This window comes from Fukomys damarensis, unplaced genomic scaffold (assembly GCF_012274545.1).
Source record: "Fukomys damarensis isolate Sample0158 unplaced genomic scaffold, DMR_v1.0_HiC HiC_scaffold_22, whole genome shotgun sequence".
Lineage (NCBI taxonomy): Eukaryota > Metazoa > Chordata > Mammalia > Rodentia > Bathyergidae > Fukomys > Fukomys damarensis.
This window is the reverse complement of record NW_022900934.1, coordinates 1,122,216-1,141,771: the sequence shown is the minus strand read 5'-3', so window position 1 is coordinate 1,141,771 and position 19,556 is coordinate 1,122,216. Positions and strand designations below refer to the sequence as shown.

At 57.5% G+C, this 19,556-nt stretch overlaps 1 protein-coding gene across 8 annotated transcripts in view; it reads left to right on the top strand.

The window, feature by feature from the left end:
- Window positions 1-1,546: 1,546 nt before the first annotated feature.
- Slc17a9 (solute carrier family 17 member 9) overlaps window positions 1,547-19,556 on the top strand; it is a 28,074-nt gene continuing 10,064 nt past the window's right edge. For 2 of the 8 annotated variants that reach the window (XM_019209653.2, XM_019209643.2), the window contains exons 1-14: window positions 1,547-3,977; window positions 8,781-8,978; window positions 9,262-9,401; window positions 9,669-9,785; window positions 10,341-10,440; window positions 11,813-11,943; window positions 12,358-12,454; window positions 12,592-12,688; window positions 12,881-12,951; window positions 13,257-13,344; window positions 14,332-14,366; window positions 14,817-14,932; window positions 15,476-15,558; window positions 15,641-15,670. In XM_019209653.2, the coding sequence (XP_019065198.1) occupies window positions 3,919-3,977; window positions 8,781-8,978; window positions 9,262-9,401; window positions 9,669-9,785; window positions 10,341-10,440; window positions 11,813-11,943; window positions 12,358-12,454; window positions 12,592-12,688; window positions 12,881-12,951; window positions 13,257-13,344; window positions 14,332-14,366; window positions 14,817-14,932; window positions 15,476-15,558; window positions 15,641-15,670 (1,362 nt within the window). In that variant the 5' untranslated portion in view covers window positions 1,547-3,918. Of the gene's footprint in view, window positions 3,978-8,780; window positions 8,979-9,261; window positions 9,402-9,668; window positions 9,786-10,340; window positions 10,441-11,812; window positions 11,944-12,357; window positions 12,455-12,591; window positions 12,689-12,880; window positions 12,952-13,226; window positions 13,345-14,331; window positions 14,933-15,475; window positions 15,559-15,640; window positions 15,671-16,198; window positions 17,048-19,556 lie in introns of those variants that run through there. The other 6 variants (XM_019209658.2, XM_019209657.2, XM_019209647.2 and 3 more) reach the window with 6 other exon arrangements.

The window sequence follows — 19,556 nt, the reverse complement described above, 5'->3', positions numbered from 1 at the left end:
TTTTTTTTTTTGCCACTTGAATTATTTCCAGGTTCTAGAAGAGGCAAACATTGGTTGGGGCTGATGTTTGAGACCAAAGTCCCTGCAGCACATAGCTAAAGTCTGATGGTTCTGGGTGCACAGAAACTGCAAAGAAGAGTCCACTGAGGCAAAGGGGCGTCCTCAGCATCTCACTAAGGCGAGTTACGTCTTAATTTCCTTTCTGTGCACTGTTTATTAGCTTTGGAGAGTGGAGGGAGCAAGGTTCCAGGAGGATTCGTGGATATTTTGTGATAAAGACACTAACATGTCCTCAGGATAGTGGAGTAAGATTGCCTTCTAGGTTGGTGCTAGAACATGACCAAGTCAAAAGTGCCCAATGAACAGTGGCCTGTCTGAGGTCCACTTGTGTGCAGTAGGGCAGCGTGGTGTCGACACAGCCTGTTGCTCCCTGCTGCTTTGTCGATGTGTTTTACTCTGATGCACTGTATTGTTGCTGCTGCTGTAGTGAGTCCGTCTTTGTTTCAGACATGCGTTGCTTTTGCTTTTTCCAGACGTGTAGTAAGTAGTGTTGTCAGCAGTAGTTGTGTAAAGTCAATGTGCTAGTGTACTACTGGACATATTTGCTTCTGTAATTCCGAGGAGGTGTTTGTGTCCTTTACCCTTTCTGAGAAAGGCAGAGCAGCTGCTTCTTCACCTGTTCTTAACTTGATAGTAGAAGTTTTCACATTTTTCTAGAATGGGCATCTCAAAGCTTTTTATCCTTCCAGAAAGATAAATTGATAAGAACATAGGGATACCACTGTAACACATTTTTTATTGCAAGTTGGTATATTAGAATTGGAAAAGTAGAAATAAACTTCAGTTTCATGTAGCTCTGCTTTGGTTTTGAACTGTTCCCACTCTGATATTGTTTATATTTTCACTAGAAAATTTCCAAGTGTATCATCCACCAGTGCCCCTTACTCAGTGGACAGCTGCATTTTCTGGGCTGCTGCTGAGGTGCCCTGGCTTAGGGGTTCTTTGCTTTTCAGCCTTTGTAGGAGTGGCCCAGACTGACTTGGGTCACCTGATGGAGAAATGTGCAGAGGAGGATGTGGTGGGACTGAGCAGTAGGTACAGGAGCGGTGTCCCGTGTTTAGTATTCATTGTTAAAGCACAGAGCATCACTGTCCCTGCGTGACACTGACAGCTTATGGGTGGTCTTGAGTTGTCACACCTTACCATGTGGCAGGTGTCCCCAGGCCCTGGGTCTGAGCTCTGTGCACAACACTCTGAGGGGTTCAAGGGTCCACAGTTCTTTGACATGTGACCTGCCCATCAGGATGGGCTGCTATCCTTGCTTATGACTTTATTCATGTAAAAGTAAAGAAAGGTGTTTGGCCCTTGATGTGACTCACTGTGGCGACTTGTGGGTAAGGTCCGGAGCTGGTGCCTGTTGCAGAAGGCATGGAATGGCTCTGGTGATAGTGAACCCCAGGCTCCACACTTGCTGACAGTGGTGCCCTGCGAGGCACGGATCTAGGGCATGTGTAGATATTTGGCAGGTATGCAGTCTGCTGGTTTGTCTGTTGCTGGTTGATGTCTCCTATGTGGAAGGACCTGTTTGGGGTCCAGAATGTCCATAACACAGAAGAAAAACCATCTTTTGAGGCTGCAGATTCTTCCATCTGGCTGTGAGCGAGAGGTGTAACTGCTGAAGTGAATAGACTCCAAGGGAGACCTTTTATATCTGCAGCTCGCTTTGCAGTCAGCAGCCCAGCCCCTCTGCAGCTTCACTGGGAGACTTAACTGGCATTTGGAGCGTCAGAGAAGACAACCGTAGAGTGCAGTTGTGACTGCCAGGAGTGGTGCGGGCAGACCTCCAGGCTGTGCCCTCACCCTCCTGCAAGCATCTGAGGCTCTTCTCACACAGGGTTGCCTCCCTCCTGGGGACTGGGCGTCTGACAGGGCGATCCTTTCACAGCTGGCTTTTGTGTGGGAAGCAAGCTGACCTCTCAGTGCGGACTGTGGTATGGAGGGTCATGGGGGGCGGGGAGGTGCTGATGGCCAGAGTGGCGAGGGCTGTCTGCACACAGACCTGTGGTCTCTGAGTGACCGGCCAGTGTCTAGCGTCCAGTTAGAAATCTTGATTAGTGATGTGTATAAGATTCAAACCAAAGTCACCAGCGCCTCAAAGAGAAGGAGGTATCCAGAGCTTCGAGGATTCCACCTGCAGGGCCTATCTTGCTTTCCAGTGGAGTTACGGAGTTCATTGCCCCAATTTTCTGTCACTACGGTGTTCAACTCACCAGGTGGACTGTGCCCCTGTAGCCACTTCATGCAAATGTCCGGCATTGAGATCTGACTTCTTACAGCTGCCTGTCAGTGACTGGAGACAAATGTTAATATTTCTAGATTTGTACATGTTGGACTGGGAAGGGATAGGGATTAAGTGGAGGACAAGGAGGAGACCCAGGCCTGATGTGGCCATAAAATGTGTCAGCTGGATCAGTACTTTCCTCCCTCGTGCTCCCCTGTGGGACGGCGCTGGCAGCTGACCAGGAGAAGGTGATGACAAACAGTGAGGTCTGAATTACCTTAGTGAAGCAGCACAGAAAGAGCATACGTGGCTCCCTGCAGTAACACTTGCAATATCAAAGCAGACTGGTGTGACATGGGGGACCACACTGGAAGTCAGAACACAGCCCCCCAGAATACCTGGACAGCAGGGCATGACAGCTCTGTCATGAAGATCACCTTGTGTCCCAGAAGCCCAGGTGTTACCTGTATGCTGTCGCTCTCTATATAATTTGCCACCTTGAACTGCAAGTTGAATGAAGGTAAAAGATAGCTCACAGAATCAACTAGAAACCCTGGCCACTGCCAGTGCACACCTTCCTGTGCGCCATCGTCCTCCAGCAGCCCCGAAGGGCGGGTCCTAGGGCGGGGCGCAGCTTTTCCCCAGACCCCGTCAGCTACTGTCTGCACCTGGGTCCTGTGAGTGTCCTGGACCCCAAGGCCCACTGCTGCCCTGGCTAACTAAGCTGTGCACACAGCAGCCCCGGGTGATCCTGTGACACTGGGGACTTCTGACTCAGACCCCTGAGGTGGCCTCCTGGGACCTCACTTCCTGCCTCCTTCCCCTTCAGCAGCTGCCATGTGGGCACCCACTCCCACTGTCCAGGGCCTTTGTTCTGAGCTATGTGTTCACCACCCCATGGCGTGTGTCTTGCATGTCCCTCCCCAGCCCAACCTATTTGAAATAACATTCTCTCCCGTTGTTCACCTGACCATCAGCTTCAAGACATGACAAGTGTCTGCACCAGTGTGATTATAAGATCTTCATGTAAAGAATGACAGTATTATTGGCCATAAATTTAGGGACAATTCCCAAACTTTCCCATACCTGGGCTACAGCTATAGGAGTATACCTCTTTCTACCAACACTTGTATCCCATGAAATCTGACATGGATGGAAGAGGGCTTTGTACATGCTAAGCACATGCTGTTCCTCTGAGCTACACGGCAGCCTCAGGTCCCGATATTTTTTAACAGTGTTTAGCAGGTATATGGAGCTGGGCAGTGCAGACCTGGAGGCAGATAATGCCAAAGCCCTGCAGGGCTGAGCTGTTAGGGGAACAGGAATCCCTTCTGTTGGTGTGTCTGGGGGCTGGATCCTCCCAGGGTCAGTCTCCAAAGCCAAGACATCTCTGAGGTAAACCTCAGGGGCTGCAGCTGCTCAGGCATCCTTCCTGTGAGACAGCAGGAGGGCTCCCCTTGTCAGAAAGGCAGGCGGGACCCAAGGTGGGGAAACAACCTTCACAGACAGAGGCCAGACTGAAGCACTGCAGGGACTGACACGTGGACTTGGGCGGGGCTGCCTGGTGGGTGGGTCTAGGCAGGAGGCCAGGGCATTGAGAGAAGCCTGTGTCCACACTGTCCCAGCACCACAGCCTGATGCAGCCGTCCACAGACCAGGCCCACAGGGACGCAGCTGAGGATGCCCGGTGGTCCAGGTGGGGCAGGGAGGAGGGCACAGGGTCATGGCGGGATGGAATGGGGGGTGGAGTATTTGGGGAGGGAGCTGAGGCACTGCCGTTTGGTGGGCAGCTCAGCTGAGAGCAGGGCCCTGGAGGTGCTGCCCTGCCTGCTCTGCAGCGGCCACCTTCGCTCCCTGAGGCTGGCTCACTCGTGGCAGAGTCAGTCCCTGCGAGGAGGGACACATTTGAGCCGGCAGGGAACCCTTCTCTCACCACCAAGCCCCAAGGCCTGGAAAGTTTCCCCTGAATTCTACTCCCAGCTGGTGGACCCTGGGAGTCTCAGGCAGGGAGGTATCTTCAGGCCTGGCAGGGCTGCCCCACAGCGATTGAGGGTCACCCATAGACAGACCCTGGAGAATCAGACTGGGATAGGTACACAGCTGCCTCCCTAAATGGGGGTGAACCTGGCAGCTCAGCCACCCTGTTTGGATTTTGTTTCCACCATCCCTACTGCCCCATAGGCAGGTGATGCCCACAGAAGCCAGGAATGAGCCGACAGGGGTCCAAGTGGGAGCCTCCACCCCACTCTGTAAGCTAGGTCCCTCCACCAAGGTGCTGAGCCAGAGGCGGGGTCTGAATTCCTGAACCAACCAAGTCCCCAGAGAACCTGCCTTGGAGGTACTGGGAGGAGGAGGACTAGGGCAGGCCCAAGGGATGGGGCCACCCTTGTGTGCTTGGCCAAATGAAGGCATGGCAGAAGCTTAAAGGAGCTGTGCGAGGACAGGGCCTTGGGAGAGGCAGAACCATAGGAATGTGGAGAACCACAAGTGCCAATTAAAGAGGAGGCCAGGCCTCGGGTGTGCCCAGATCAGAGAGCCTCCTGCCTACCTTATGTTTATCCAGGTGCCTCCGCCTGGCCTGGCTGGCTCCTGAGGTATGACCCAGGCCCTGCAGACGTTCTGCAAACTTCACTGCAGGTTGCAGTGTGATAGCTCCAGCTTTTACCATGTGACTTGCTCCTCTTGTCTTGGCAGAGTGGTTGCAGGAATTCTGGGGCCTTATGGGCTTGAGGACTCCACTGTGTATTTGTGGATTACAATCATGGCACAGGGACTCTCAGCCAGTGCGGCCTCCTCCAAGAGCCCAGTGTGGTTGGGAGGCAGGTCTCTCTGAATCACAGTGGCTGGGAGAGCTGGGACAGAATTTGGGAAAGGCTTGCTGCTCACTGATCCCTGGTGCTCATACGTGTCCCTTCTCTGAGTCGAGGACCACAGAACCACCTGTGTACTCAGCCCTGGATGCTTCTGAAGGCTGTTAGCAGGAAGCGGAAGGCTGCAGAAGGCTCACGGGAAGTGCCTCACTGCACAGAAAGTTGCAAATGGACAGTGGGTATTTTCAGGCACTTCTGCCTCAAGTAAGATGGGGCATTCTGGGGCTGGAGCCCAGGCTTACCTCAGGCAGCTGGCCTGTCTGTTGCCCCCTCCAGCCAGACTTCCTCACTCCACGTCCCCAAGCTGTGCAGGCTGTGTGTTTCTCTCCTGCCTCCAGAGCCCAGGGAGGAAGCAGGCCTGGCCTTAACTCATGGCTCCTGCTGGAGTTGCTGGCTTTGGTGCCCAGTGCCTTCATCAGGGTGTGCTGGTTGCCTGGTAGCTGTTGGCTTCTCTTGATGTCCTGTGCCCACCTAGGATGCCAGGCAGCACCATGCTCTCCGCACTGTGCCAGACTTTTGGAGGAGGTGGGACGCCCAGCTGACCTCAATGTTATTGACTGATCTCCTTCACAGAGAGCAGCAGGGCCAGGCCTTTGTACGTGCAGTTAGAAGGGGTGGCATCCTGGGAGGATCCCTGACCACTTTCTGGTGGTGACCCCTTTGCTGCTTTGACCATGTAAAGGAATAAAGCTCTTCTTTTCCTTCTTTCTGCCTTCCTTTATTTTCTTTCTTTCTTTTTCTTTCTTATGAGACAAGGCTTTGCTATACAGTTCAGGATGGCCTTGAATTCACTATGTAGCCCAGGCTGACCTCAGACTCCTGAGGATCCTCTTGCCTCAGCCTCCTGAGTGCTGGGATTGCAGGTGTGCACCACTGTGCTTGGCTAAAGCTCCTTTTAAAAGGCACCTTTGTACTATGTGCTTTGGGTGGTAATTTAATATTGTTGCTCTCCCACCCCTGCTGCAATCCTATGCATCAAGGTGGGGGCAGAGCAGACTTGTCTTGCACGTGTTGGCAGACAACTGGCCCAGGAAAGCTTTGGTGGCCAGGCAGGGCTTGCAGCAGGGCTGGGCAGGCTGGTGGCTGGTGGCAGTTTGGACTATCACCCTGTGTTCCCAGTAAATCAGCGGCCGTGTTTGCTCAGGATGATCTCCCAACAAGGATGGAAAACAGAAAGCAGGTGCAAGGTTTTATCAAGTTCCAGGATGGACTCCAGAGGAGACATGGGTGCCTGAGGCTGGGCAGTGCAGGCCATTCCTAGGGAGAAGTCCAGGGTCCCGTGTCACAGTCACACTGGAGAGGAAAGGCTCAGAAATCCAATTCCTGGTGGACTGAGAAAGAGGCAGCCTGGTCTTTAACACAAACATGCAGCCCCAGTTTAACTGTGGCTTTGCTGCTCTCCCCCATGGACCTCAGAATGACCGTGCCCACCTGGGTCCTCGCTGGCTGGCGACTCTCTACTCCTGCTTGACTACCCACCCAACACCTTCACCTGATATATAGTGATGACTGGCATTTGGGGACCCCGGTCTAGAGAGGCAGTGCTGAGCCCACTTCCTGTGTGGCATGGTCATGCTTGACCCTGAAGCAGGGAGCACTGAGCCTATGTGGGGTGGACTCAGAGCCCACTGCCTCTCCTGTGGATGGGGTCCCCAAGTGTGTGTTAGAGGACTCAGCTCTTCTTGGACCCATCAGCAGCCCACTCATCGGGCCTGGACAGTGCAGGCACCACCTCAGGGTGCGGTCAGAGCCCAGACCCCCAGGGTCTCTGATCTCCCTTGGCACGGGTTTCAGGGAAGGTACCAGCACTCCCAGGGTAGGGGTGGCCTCAGTCTGGACCATCCTTCCCACGCCAGCCCCACGGGAAGGCCGGGACCTGCCTGCATATCTACGCATCCAGGCCGCTCATTCCTCTGCCAGACACTCAGTGCTGCAGCACGCGCAAGCCTAGTACCTCCTTCTGGGGAGCATGGGATGTGACTCCAGGGCCCCACCACATCCACCACCTGTATCCAATGAGCCCTCCTCTGTCCTGACAGCCTGGCTCACATCTGCCTCCGCAGGGCCCCTCCCACCACACGGACTGTGCTGAATCTCCCCTTTTTTTTAATTAAAAAAACCGAGCTATGTGTTTCAGAATCACTGTGAAGACACTCGCTCCCGAGAGTCTGTGGGCCAAGCCCATCAGCGGCATTGGGGGAGGACTGGAGAACAGAAGGAAGGGAGGCACGGGCAGGGCGGAGGGGTGCTGGGCCCAGACTCGTGTCCTGCACTCAGCAGCCGGCACTTCAGGGAGGATCTCCTGAGCCTCTGTCCCACAGCTCCTGGAGCCCTGGCTGGGTTAGCTGCTTGTTAGCCCCTAAACTAGTTATTGCCCAGTTTTGTGCTGAGCTAGTTACTAGAGGGTGTGAACTGGCCATGGACTCAAGGTCAGAGCCACAGCAGAGCCCACAGCAGGCTACAGGTAGGCTGGGCAGCCGGAGGTGTTCCCGAGTGCTGCTCCCCAGGGGATTCCAGGACTTGTCCCAAAGGAAGTAGCCGCTCGTGAGCAGGAAGGGGCCAGCTGTCTGTGTCCTCTCTTAGCCCCTCTTCATTTCAAAGAGCAGTGTATGCTGGGGCACTGCGGGCTGCCGTCCTGACCACGCTCTCTCTGCAGTGTGGCTGGTGACCCGCACACATGCAGGCTGTGGGGCCCTGTGGCTAGGGGTCCGGAGACCGCCATGCCAGCCCCCCACCTCCTTCCCCTCCTGGGCGAATCAGCTACACTCCCTGCCCCCAGCCTACCCAAGACACCGCTATTGGGGAACAGGCAGAGAGACCTGTCCCAAGTCACTCCCAGAGTGGATGATCATTCACTCTGATGAGAGGTCTCTTTAACCACCACGTGGAAATGAGAGACTTTATTTTAAACAGCCCCAAGCTCCAAGCTCATGGAGCAGGAGGGTCCTAGGGAGCTGGGCTTCTTCACGTTGTTCACATTGTCGATTCACTTCCATCCCTTGGTCTTTCAGCAGCCACAGAGCAGCACAGTGAGCTATCCCTGCCTAGGTCCCTGCAAGGTCCCAACATCTGTAGCACTGTCGTGCACTCTCCTGGCCCCCAGTCACAACTGCCCTGAGGACCTCCACTGTGCAGGCTCGAAAGCTTTCCTGTGGGTCCCTGGGTCTCACCATGCCACCCCTGGACCCTCCTCCTATACCCACCTGATCCTGGCCACCTCAGGTCCACTGCCACCTCTCAGTGGTTGTGAGCTGTCCATTCTACCTGGCTGCCTTCCTGCGCCACTGTGACCCACAGGAAGTTTGGGAATGCAGGCACTGTCCTCAGGGTGGGACTGGCTGCAGTCCAGGCGTGCAAAGCACCTGCTCTGGCTGTGGAAACCTTGCATGTTCCGCAGTTCATCTAACCTGCCCCTACTGCAGGCTGTTCTGGCTATTTTCTGCCTTTGCTGTGTCCTGCCTTGTGTCTGCCTGTGCTCTCCCGGGAGTCACAAAACCTACATCAAAGGGCCCAATTCCTAGCCCTTGGCCTGTGAGTGAACATGTCTCTCGGCACCTGGGGCGGCCTCTCAGCCATCAGTGCTGCCCACGGGGCCCCTCCAGGACCTGACCCTCTCCTCTCTTCCACAGGCCTGAGTGCCAGGTGTGGACAGGGACACTGCTGCTGGGCACCTGCCTGCTGTACTGCGTGCGAGTTACCATGCCTGTCTGCGCCGTTGCCATGAGTCAAGATTTTGGCTGGGACAAGAAGGAGGCTGGCATGGTGCTCAGCAGCTTCTTCTGGGGCTACTGCCTGACGCAGGTTGTAGGAGGCCACCTTGGGGACCGGTAACTGCCTCCCCACATGCCATCGCCTGGCTCCAGGGGAGCACTCCCGGGGGCACCTCTCGGACAGGGTGGCCTAGCTGTGCTCCCTCACACAGGGAAGATGGTCTCGGTCAGAAAGGCGCCCTGTGTCCTGAGTAGCAGCTCTGGGTGTGGGCAGGGAGAGCCCCCAGGCAGACGGTGGACCAGCCCGGCTCCTCCTCTGCAGGGTGGGGTGTGACAGTGCTGGCCCAAAGGGCTGCTCTGTGCGAGGGTGGTGCCCTCTCCTGTCCCTTGCCTCCTCCAGCATTGGGGGTGAGAAGGTCATCCTGCTGTCAGCCACCACCTGGGGCTTCGTCACTGTTGCCACCCCGATGCTTGCTCACCTCAGCAACGCACGCCTGGTCTCCATGGCCTTCTCCCGCGTTCTCACAGGCCTGCTCCAAGGTAAGGGCCACTCAGTCACTTTCCTTGTGCTCCGGGGCACCAGACGGGGTAGACAAGGGCAGGGTGTGCACATGTGTGCCTGCGTGCTACCCTCTGCCCAGAAGTCTGCCTGGGGCACTGAGTAATATGGGGTGCCCCTCCATGTCTGCATGTTATCCACAGCACAGGGGACATCCTGGGACTTCCTGACCCTGTGGGCTGCCACAGACCCCCAGGGGTAGGTGGCTGACGGTGGCCCTTGAAGAGTGGCACCTCCTGCCTCCTCAGCAGGTGGAAAACACTTTGATGAAAGCTCTGGCAGAGACCCAGGCAGACACTTCCCAGTTTACCACCATGGAGAAAAGCACTGTAGAGTGCAGGATCGGTGCCCCATGGACGCGGACTGTGAGCTTCTTAGGTTCCTCTTCTCAGGCCTCAAGGGATCCCCAGAGCCTCTCTAGACTGGGATTCTAGAACCCTCTGGAATGGGGGACACGGGGTCATCTCCAAACTTTCAGGCTGCGGAGGAACCCATTGTCCAAAGGAAAGCCAGGAGGGAACTGATCTGGAAACTGCAGTTCCTGACTCCTCTCCCGGGAGGGGCGCGCACCTGGTGTGAGCACGTGGGTGTGTGCTATGCGAGGACGCCAGGCCCGGCTCAGAGGCTGATGTGCAGGGGCACCCATGCAGGCCTCTGGGTGCAGCCTGGGAGCTGCTACGCGGGGATGCCGGCTTGGGGCAGAAGTCTTTCTCACACTGTGGTGCCACCTGGCACGGCTGTCATCCAGACTGTTTGTTCCTCATTCGAAGCCCAGCCTGGCCGGTCCCTAGGGTTGGCCAGGCAATGTGAGGGGCTGTGGACACTGCTGGATCACAGCCCTAACCTGTGCAGGCGGTGGATCTCCGGGGCTCATTGGCCTTGTTGGGCGCTCAGTGGACTGTATGCTCTGTTCCTTGCAGGTGTGTACTTCCCTGCCCTGACCAGCCTGCTGTCGCAGCGTGTGCCGGAGGGCCAGCGGGCCTTCGCCTGCAGCATGGTGGGGGCCGGCTCTCAGTTTGGGTAAGGCTCAGCCTCGGAGGGCAAGGAAGCCCATGGGGTGTGGCCCCAAGGAGCAGCCTGCAGGGCCAGCAGGAGCAGAGTCTGGCCCCTCAGTCCTGGCTGCCTCCCCCTGGGCCTGTGCAGAGTATTTCTTCCAAGCAGATTTATCCTCTCGCTGTGGCTGGCAGGTGGTGCAGCCTGGGCCCAGCCACTTTGTGTAGTTTCCTTTTGTTTGTGCCAGTGGAGCCAGAGGCCATGCCTACCTCTGCTGCTCACCCCTCCCTGAGGATCTGCAGCCCCTGTGCCCCTGGGCCCCCCGACTCACCTTTCCTGAGTTCACCCTCAGGGGGTGCCAGACCCTCAGACTGTGGTGCCCCTCTCCGAGGGTGTGCTGGGCAGGAAGGCTGCCTGCTGGACTTGTGTGCGGGTCCAGGTGCTTCCTGATACCAGGCTCAGCCCTAAGTTTAGTTCAGCCAGGCAGGAATCAGAGGGCAGAGTGGCACCTGTGAGTGGGCTGGAGCGGCCCTCAGGCAGGAGTGGGGCGGCTCCATTTAGCAATAAAGTATGGCTCGCCCTGTGAAATGTAACTGTCAGACAAACGTGAGGGCTGAGCTCCGACGACAGAGCAGCCTGGCTCATCTGCTCTGCCCTCCCACTGGTGTCCTGTGGTTTGTCAGGTGGTGGAGTGGAGAAGCTTCTGTGTAGAGCACTGAGGGGCCAAGCTGGAGCCCAGCGCCCTGCTCTGGGTGCTGTGCTGCCCACCACCCCCCGATCCTGGGTGGGGAGGCCGGGGAAGAGGGAGGCGGTCTTGACACCCGCAGCCTGTGTCCTCTGTTTTTGTCGTGGGAGTACCTACTCCCTAGCCCTGCAGGCCTCGTGGGGTCTCGGCAGGTGGGGTACACTGGGAGGGACGATAGGACCCTCAGGATTTGGGAGGTTGGGGCTGTTGGGTTGGTGGTGGCAGCATTTTGCACATAGAGATCTTTCTGACATTTTGTCGCCTGTAATATAGGAAGCAAGAAACTCAGAGCGTGTAGGGTTCACTTCAGTGCTTTAAGTTGCATTTTCTTCTCATTGTGTTTTTTTGTTCAAAAAAATCTACATGCCAATTTGTGGGCCAGTCTGAAGGCTAGAAACAAGAAATTAAAAACGACTTGGGTCCCATAGCAGCTGTCCCTGCCCGCTGTCCCCAAAGCTCCCAACCCTCCCCACCACATCCCGCAGCCCCATGGTAGGAAAATCTCTCCTGAGCCCTGGGAATTCTTAGTAAAACAAGCGGGGATAGGGACTTCTGGTCAGCTGTTTCCAAGGCAATGAAGACGCTTTCCTCCCTGAGCTCCTTGCTGGTGGGGAGCAGGTGAGGGTCATGGCCTCCTCCTCCCTGTCCCTCTAGGACACTGGTGACGGGGGCTGTGGGTTCCCTCCTCCTGGACTGGTGCGGCTGGCAGAGTGTCTTTTACTTCTCGGGTGGCCTCGCCTTGCTCTGGGTGTGTTACGTGTACAGGTTCCTGCTGAATGAACAAGGTAACTGTGGCCAGCAGGTTGGTTCTGGGCCTCCTCCCCTCACAGCAGCCATTAAGCCAGAGTAGTCTGCACGGCCCTGGGGCTGTGGCTTTGGGCAGTTCCAAAGAACCCTAAAGCGCGCTCCAGAGCAGAACCATTCAGCCTTCCGATTCAGCCCACAGGTTCCCCTGCCAGGGACTAAGGCAGACACAGGAGACCTGCAGGCAAAGGTGAAGACGGGTGGCAGGAGCAGCTGAGAGCTCAGGTGGCCAAGAGGGGCTCATCCCAAGGGTGATGCTGACTGCTGGGGTAGTTTAGCAAGGGGCAGTGAGGTGCCGCACTCTGGAGGGCTCCCCTCCCCAGCAGCTGCTGTTGGGAGTAGCCAGGGGGCCTCCGGACCCTGAGAGCTGTTGCTCTGAACCACTTGTCCCTCAGACCTCATCCCAGCCCTGGGCGTCCTGGTGCAAGGCCCACCCTTGGCTGGGGCCCCCAAAGTGCCCTGGAGACAGCTCTTCTGGAAGCCTTCTGTCTGGTGAGCTGGGGCTGGAGTGGCTGAGTGAGCATGGAGCCTCACGGGCATGGACTTTGGTGCCCAAGGGCAAGGGTGGGAAGGTGGCATAGGGAGGGTGCCTGGGGCAGGTAGAGCCCTGAGCCTGGTGCCCCACGCAGGGCGGCCATCTGCTCACAGCTGTCTTCGGCATGTGCCTTCTTCATCCTCTTGTCCTGGCTGCCCACCTTCTTCAAGGAGACCTTCCCCCATTCCAAGGTGGGTCACTTGCCCAGGGCCCACACAGCATCAGGAGAGCTGCAGAGCTGCCTGACCGGGAGTGTGGGAAGACCCCGTGGTCCCTGCATGCGGCTGCAGGAGTCCTCGGCTCGGTGGATTTTGATACCCTGTGGTCCCAAGCAGCGAGTGCTGGCTCTGAGGCCCTGAGCCCTTCTCCTCGCGATGCTGCAGATTTCCCTGCCCAAGATCTTGACCTGTTGCCCAGCAGAGCCTGGCCTTGGCCCGGCTGCTCCTCCCAGGCGGTGAGCCACCTCCTGGTTTTGGTGACCAGAATCCTCTGGGCTGCACATTCTTAGGGCAGAGGCTACCAGCTCTGGCCTTGCCTGGTCCCAATGTGGGGAGCAGGACGGGGAGTGACCTAGCACTCACCCAGGGGTAGGGGGTGATCCAGGTGGGCGTGGCCTGGCAGAGCCAGCCTCCCCAGTCCCCTCTGCCCTCAGGACAAGCCAGTGGATAGAGCTCCCAGAGCAGTAGTGGACCTGGGGTGGTTGTCCTGCCTGCGTTTCCTCCCCTCCAGGCTACCTCTGAGTCAAGCTCCTCCTTGCAGGGCTGGATCTTCAATGTGGTGCCCTGGCTGGCTGCAATTCCTGCCAGTTTATTCAGCGGGTTTCTCTCTGACCATCTTGTCAGTCAGGGTGAGTCCACAGGGCCATGCTATGATGGAGAGGGACCTTGCCCTGAGAGCCACCTCAGGGAGTGGCTAAGACCCTTCCTCCTCAGGCTCAGGCTCCCTGCTGAAGGGTGGGTGGACACAGTGAGAGGACGCTGGCCTTCAATGACCCTGGAGCTCTTTCCCGGGGTGGCTGTAGCCCCTGGCCCTCTGCAGGAGAGGAGAGGCTCACCGTCCTCAGGCCGAATGGCCCAGATTTGCTTGTGAGCTCCCTGAGCCCCAAAGAATGGTGTTCACGGGGCCGCCTTGAGCATACTACACTCTTCCAGCAGTACACGCGGCCCCCAGGGGGAAATTCTCTGAGCTGTGCTCATTCTCAGTGCCTTTTCCTCAACGCAATGGCACTGGGCAGGAACAGCACCACACACCTGTGATCCCAGCACTGAAGGAGGCTGAGGCCAAAGGATCCCACCTTGGCAAGTTAGGAAGACTCTGTCTTAAGATAGAAAACACAAATGGCTGGGGATGTGGCCCAGTGGTAGCGTGCCCCTGGGTTCCATTCCTAGGACCTAAAGAGAAAGGAAGAAAGACAACAAGAAAGAAGGAAGGGAGAAGAAAGAAAGAAAGAAAAGAGCGGGGAGGGAGGAATGAAGGAAGGAAGAGGGAAAAGCAATAGCATTCACTGCGGAAAAGTGGAAACCTTGAAGCCACAGAGAAAGCAGGATGCTGGCCTGGCGGTTGGCACCTTGGTGACCATGCCGAGTCTGTCCTCTACTTCCTGTCCAGGCTGTGGGCTCGGGAGTCCTGAAACACATACCTACTGGGTATGGAGCCCCTCCCCGTGGCAGCAGGGCAGACACCCCCGTCTTGAGTCTTGAGCATCACCCTGGGCCACCTGTCCCTCCTCTGCTGCCCCCTCTGCAGCTGTGCAGGTGGCACCTCCTTGGGGACACTGTCAGGGTTGGCCCAGTGGGCTGATGGGAACCCGCCCTGGGTCTGTCTCCCTGCTCAGGTTGCAGAGCCATCACTGTGCGGAAGTTCATGCAGGTAGGAGAGCACCATACCTATTTGCTCTGGACATCCCTGTTTCGTTGTGTCTCTTGGGTTATGTTCCCAAGTCACCTGATTTCAGAGACCAGACCAGGGCCAAAGTCGTGGGCTGAGAAAGCAGAGGTGCAGCAAGGAGCAGCCTCACAGCCTCACTGCCTCAGACCTGCTGATTCCCAGACATGGGCGGGGTCATCTCAGGGCCGGGCGCATCAAAGGTGGAGCTGTCCAGGCTGGTTTAGAGCACAGAGGGTTGCTGGGGTCAGTGGCAGCTGGCTGACTCTAGACCTCTCCCTGAGCTCGACCCGGGCTCCCTGTGCCCCATCTGGGTTTCAGGCTGAGATTATTGGGGTGCACCTTGTCTCCCCACCCCAGGGAGGCCCCAGCCCAGCAGCAGCTGCTCAGTGCATGCGGGTGCCCTGTGCCCTTCCTCAGCCCTCTCGCCCACAGGTGGTGGGCCTTGGCCTGTCCAGCCTTTTCACACTGTGTCTGGGTCACACATCTAGCTTCCTCAAGGCTGTGGTCTTTGCATCGGCCTCCATCGGCCTCCAGACCTTCAACCACAGGTAAAGGGCCCTGCCCCATCTGCCCACCTACCCTGTCAGATGCTCCCGGCCTTGGCGCACCCTGGCTCGGGGCAAGGACTGGCAGAGTCCCTGTGAGTGGCCATTCAGCCCAGCTGATATGAGTATCCAGCTGGCACAGCCCAGCCCTGTGTACCCAGAGCTCCCAGGGGAGGACAGGAGCGGGGTGGGGAGGGGATGCTCTGCTGGGGCCACACAGAGGCCCTGATTCCCAGGGCACAGCGAGGCAGGTGTCCACTTCTCTGAGTCTTGCCTGTGCCTGCACCTCCCAGCCTGAGTGCTAGCAGCTGCATCTGAACATCTCAGGGCTGATTTAGGATCAGCATGCAGGGTCCTTCCGATCAGCCAACAGGACATGGGCCTGAGGTTTGCACCTGTAATCACGCTCTCTCTGCCCGTGTGGTGAGGAGAGCTGGGTGGGGCACACACTGTGTCTGCCTGGTAACTGGCACCCCTCCCTCGCTCCGCCAGCTCCTTCACCGGGCCCCGCGGCCACTCACCAGCCCTCTCTCCTGTTTCTCATAGCGGGATCTCCGTTAACATCCAGGACCTGGCCCCCTCCTGTGCCGGCTTTCTGTTTGGTGAGGGTGCTGCTTACCCCAGCTGTGGTCAGTGGGGCTGCCCTGAGCGGGTGGGCAGTGAGAGCCGCAGTGGGCATTCTCTGATGTCCTCCCTCTGGCCTGTTCACAGGTGTGGCCAACACGGCAGGGGCCTTGGCAGGTGAGGGGCGGGCCTCCGTGCCCAGGGATCTCTGCTCTTGGGGTTGGATCCCACGGGAGACCTAGAGAAGGGCTGGCCCTCACCCCCGGCTCCTCCAGCCCTGCGGGTGAGGTGTGGCACATGGTGGCAGGGGAGGGCATGAGCCCTGGAGCTGGCCCAGAAGGCCACATAGCAGCCCATAGCTGCTGGCTGGGAGCCCTAGAGGGGACTCAGATCCAGTAGGTTAAGTGCTCTCTGAGTGCCTGGGTCCCAGGGCTCATTCTCCGCTCGGTCCCTCTCGTCGCCTGCCTGTTGCTGCCTTCCCTTTTGAGGGACACAGGGTGGAGAGTGACTGTCACCCCTCTGGGGGTGACTGTTGGTGGCCTATGAATTCCTTCCCTCTGAAGCCTGCAATTCAGAGCCTGGTCCTCCCTTGGCCCAGTGACTCAGATGCCTGAGTTCACCCTGGGTCCACAGGGTGCTGGGCCCACTTAGCCCAGATCTGCTCCTGCCCTGCCCGCAGCACTCACCTGCCTGTCTTTGGTCCAGGTGTGGTGGGTGTGTGTCTGAGCGGCTACTTGATTGAGGCCACGGGCTCCTGGACTTGTATGTTCACCCTGGTGGCCATCATCAGCAACCTGGGGCTGGGTGCCTTCCTGGTGTTTGGGCAGGCCCAGAGGGTGGACCTCAACCCTGCCCGCGAGGACCTCTAGCTCCTGGCTTGCCAGTCCTCAAGGTCCTGGTGCCCGCAGCTCCAGGCAGTGTGCTCCATTGAAGACTCAGTTAATTGCGACAAAGTTTAAGCAGAAGACAAAGACCAGGCAGCCAGATGGCTCCTAAGAGACCCAAACAGCTGGAGGAAGGGGCTGGGGAGATCAGTGCCCATGAAGGCCTGAATTGGGTCTGGGCTCATTGCTTCTCAGTCCTGCCCTCCTCAGAGTTGTGACCACAGCCTGCCGCTGGCTGCCTATGCGGACACATGCCCGTCCGTGCAAGAACCACAGCACAGGCTGAGCCTCTCCATCCCGTCCCCTTGGCCCAATGTCTCCAATGGGCGTTCTCCGAAGTGGAGGCTGTGTTCTGCATGGCAGGGCACATGGCAGGAGGCCAGTGACCCGACTTCCATACCAGGAGCACCCTCCTGCCTCCTCCCTCTATTCATGGCAATGAGAAAGGTCTGCTAACCTTGCCCAGTGTCGGGGGGCCTCGCCCATCCTCAGAACCATGGTGCTGAGCAGGGCTTGGTCCTGCTCCCCCGAAACCAGGCTGCCACCACAGGAGGGTGGGTGGGTGCAGTTTGTTTGCCCATGACCACCTCTGGAGACGTCCCTCAAAGCCTCTGTTTCCCCCCGTCCTGTGGACCCTCCACACTACAGACATGTCCTGGGTCTGCAGCCCTGGGCCCTCCTAGGCCCTGCCCGGACACCCTAGCTGTCAGGGAACATCAGCCCTTCCCTGGTGGTGCATCACACACCTCAGAACAAGGTGAATCCTTTCTGGCTTTATCCTTCCACCTCCCTTTTTACACTGTGAAGAGGAGTTGGTGATTTCATAAATTAGTAGGTTCTGCCAGTTCTATATGTATATATAGAGAAAAGAAACTAAAAAATATGGAAAGTCACACCAAAGCTTTAGTTAAATAACCATTAAACTATTTTAAAAGTAGTCTGCTATTTTTTACCACTTGAAAAAAACTGAGGATTTGCACTACATCCTCAGAACTTTTTTAATATTTTATTTTGTGACAAGTTCTCACTAAGTTGTCCAGGCTGAGCTTGAACTTGTGATCCTCCTGCCTTAGCCTCCCAGAATGCTAGGATGATAGGTTGAGATATCACGCCTAACTAACACTTTTGTTTTTTAAGAATAAATCTGTGTTCCGCCACCTGCCTGCGTGTGCAATTAGTGCCTCTGTCTTTCATCCACGACCAGCTGTGAGTCTCTGAATGTGAGAGGAAGTGCCCTCCTCCCAGGCTCTGAGCTGTCTGGGGTCTCAAGGCCCCTGAGGCCATGCAGGTTGCTCATGAGGGCAGGCCCTGCAGGATCCACTCGGGACCTCAGGCTCAGGTGTGCGCTGCTGGGTCTCGCAGAGCTGCTGGGCCCAGGCCTCTGGACCTGCATCTGTCATCTTTTATCAGCTCCTTGAAGAGCAAGGCTGGGAGAAGATTTTGGCAGGAATGGGGAACAGGGGAGGTGCACAGGGCCTAGTCTCCCCCCGCCGACACTCCTCCTGGACGGTCACCCTAGACCAGGGTCCTGCTGCGAGGTGCAGGTGGCAAAGAGGGGACAGCCCAGCCTCAGCCCTGGCAGGCCATGGTCTGTGCCTCTTGTTGCTGCAGACACTGACTCTGCCTTGTCCCACAGGCAGCCCGAGGAGGGAGAGGCACTTGCACTCAGGAGACCCCCCAGTCCGGAGTAGGACCCACCTACTGGGAGAGCCTGAGCCCCAAAGAGCGGCACCTTCACTGTTTGTTCAGCACTAGGTCCTGACCCGCTTACCCCAAGTCAGTCCCAGCTCCATGAGCGGCTCTGTGGCCATCTTGAGAATGGTGTAGGTGGCAGGACGTCCCCCTTTGAGGTGTGCACATGGTGAGGTGGGTCCTGTGAGGGCCAGGTCTGGCAGGATAGGACCCTTCTGTGCATCTGAGAGCTGGGCAGAGAGGGCAGCAAGGTGGCAGACGGCAGGGTTCCTGGGCTGAATTGGAGCCAAGCCTGCAGCCTTTGGGACAAGTGCTGAGAGGCAGCTTGGCCCACCTTCTGAGGCCACTGTAGGTCCATCGGGCCAGGATCCCCACCCTGTGCCATGCGCAGAGCTGACCAGGGCATTGTTGGGGAACCACCCTGCCTTCAGTGAGAGCTTCAGGGACAGATCCTCAGCTTCTTGGACCCAGTACCTGTAGCCCAAAGCTCTGATTTCTGGGACTGAGTTTTTAAAGCCCAGCAGTGGTTTCTTGAGCAACCAGCACTACACAGACAAATCCAGGGACGTGTTGGGACATCTCTCCTAGCAGGCCCAGGCTCCCAAAGACCCTCCTTCGTGCCTCCGTTCCCTGGGTGCAGGCGCTGTGTGAACAAGCACAGGTCTGAGTGTGCATCAACGGACACACACGCACACTCTGTGCTGGCAAGCACCTGTGAGGCCCATAACCTGCAGATATGGCCATTGTCATTCCACCCGAGGCCGACAGAGGGCGCCGGGAGACAGGGCTGTGTTCTCTGGGCTCTGAGCAGGCTGGATGTGCAGGTAGGATGCCAGCAGAGGGAAGGGCGTGGGTGAGGGCAGAGGAGCGTCCACTCTATTCAAGGGGTTGGGGGCAGGTGTGAGGCTGTGGATGCAGGCAGAGGCGTGGCCCTGGCCCTGGCCCCTGGTCCTTTCGGGCTGCAGTTGTGCAGGGTGGGGTGAGGGCTGTTTTGGGGCCTGATATGCAGCCAGAGGAGCCCTCCCCTTGGGGTCACTGCCGTGCCTCTCCTGTTGGCCAGCAGGCTGGACATGTGCTTCCTAACCATGCCTTAAAGAGAAGATGAGGAGGCATGAGCCAAGCTTCAGCAAGAAGTGTCCACTTGCTGAGGGCTTCTACCTGCTCCTTGTGAGCATGGATCCAGGCCTCCCACAGGCCACAGGGAGCAGGTGAGGGAGGGATCTCAGTGCAGGTCTCCTGGGGGAGCCAGGCCCCTCCAGGGTGGTGGCCTGAGAACTCAGCATCCACTGCCTTGCCGTGGCTTTGCAGTAGGATGACAGGGTTCACATGGCTTTTGTGACAGCCTGGATATTTGCTGTGAGGACATCTATGTGGAACAACAGGGGACTGAGCCTCTGGTCCTGCTGTGGTCCCTGCTCTGGCGGCTGGTGATTCCCAGTGTCCTTGGACATCTGGAGCTCAGGCTGCCCAGCTCGCCGGTGGGGCCC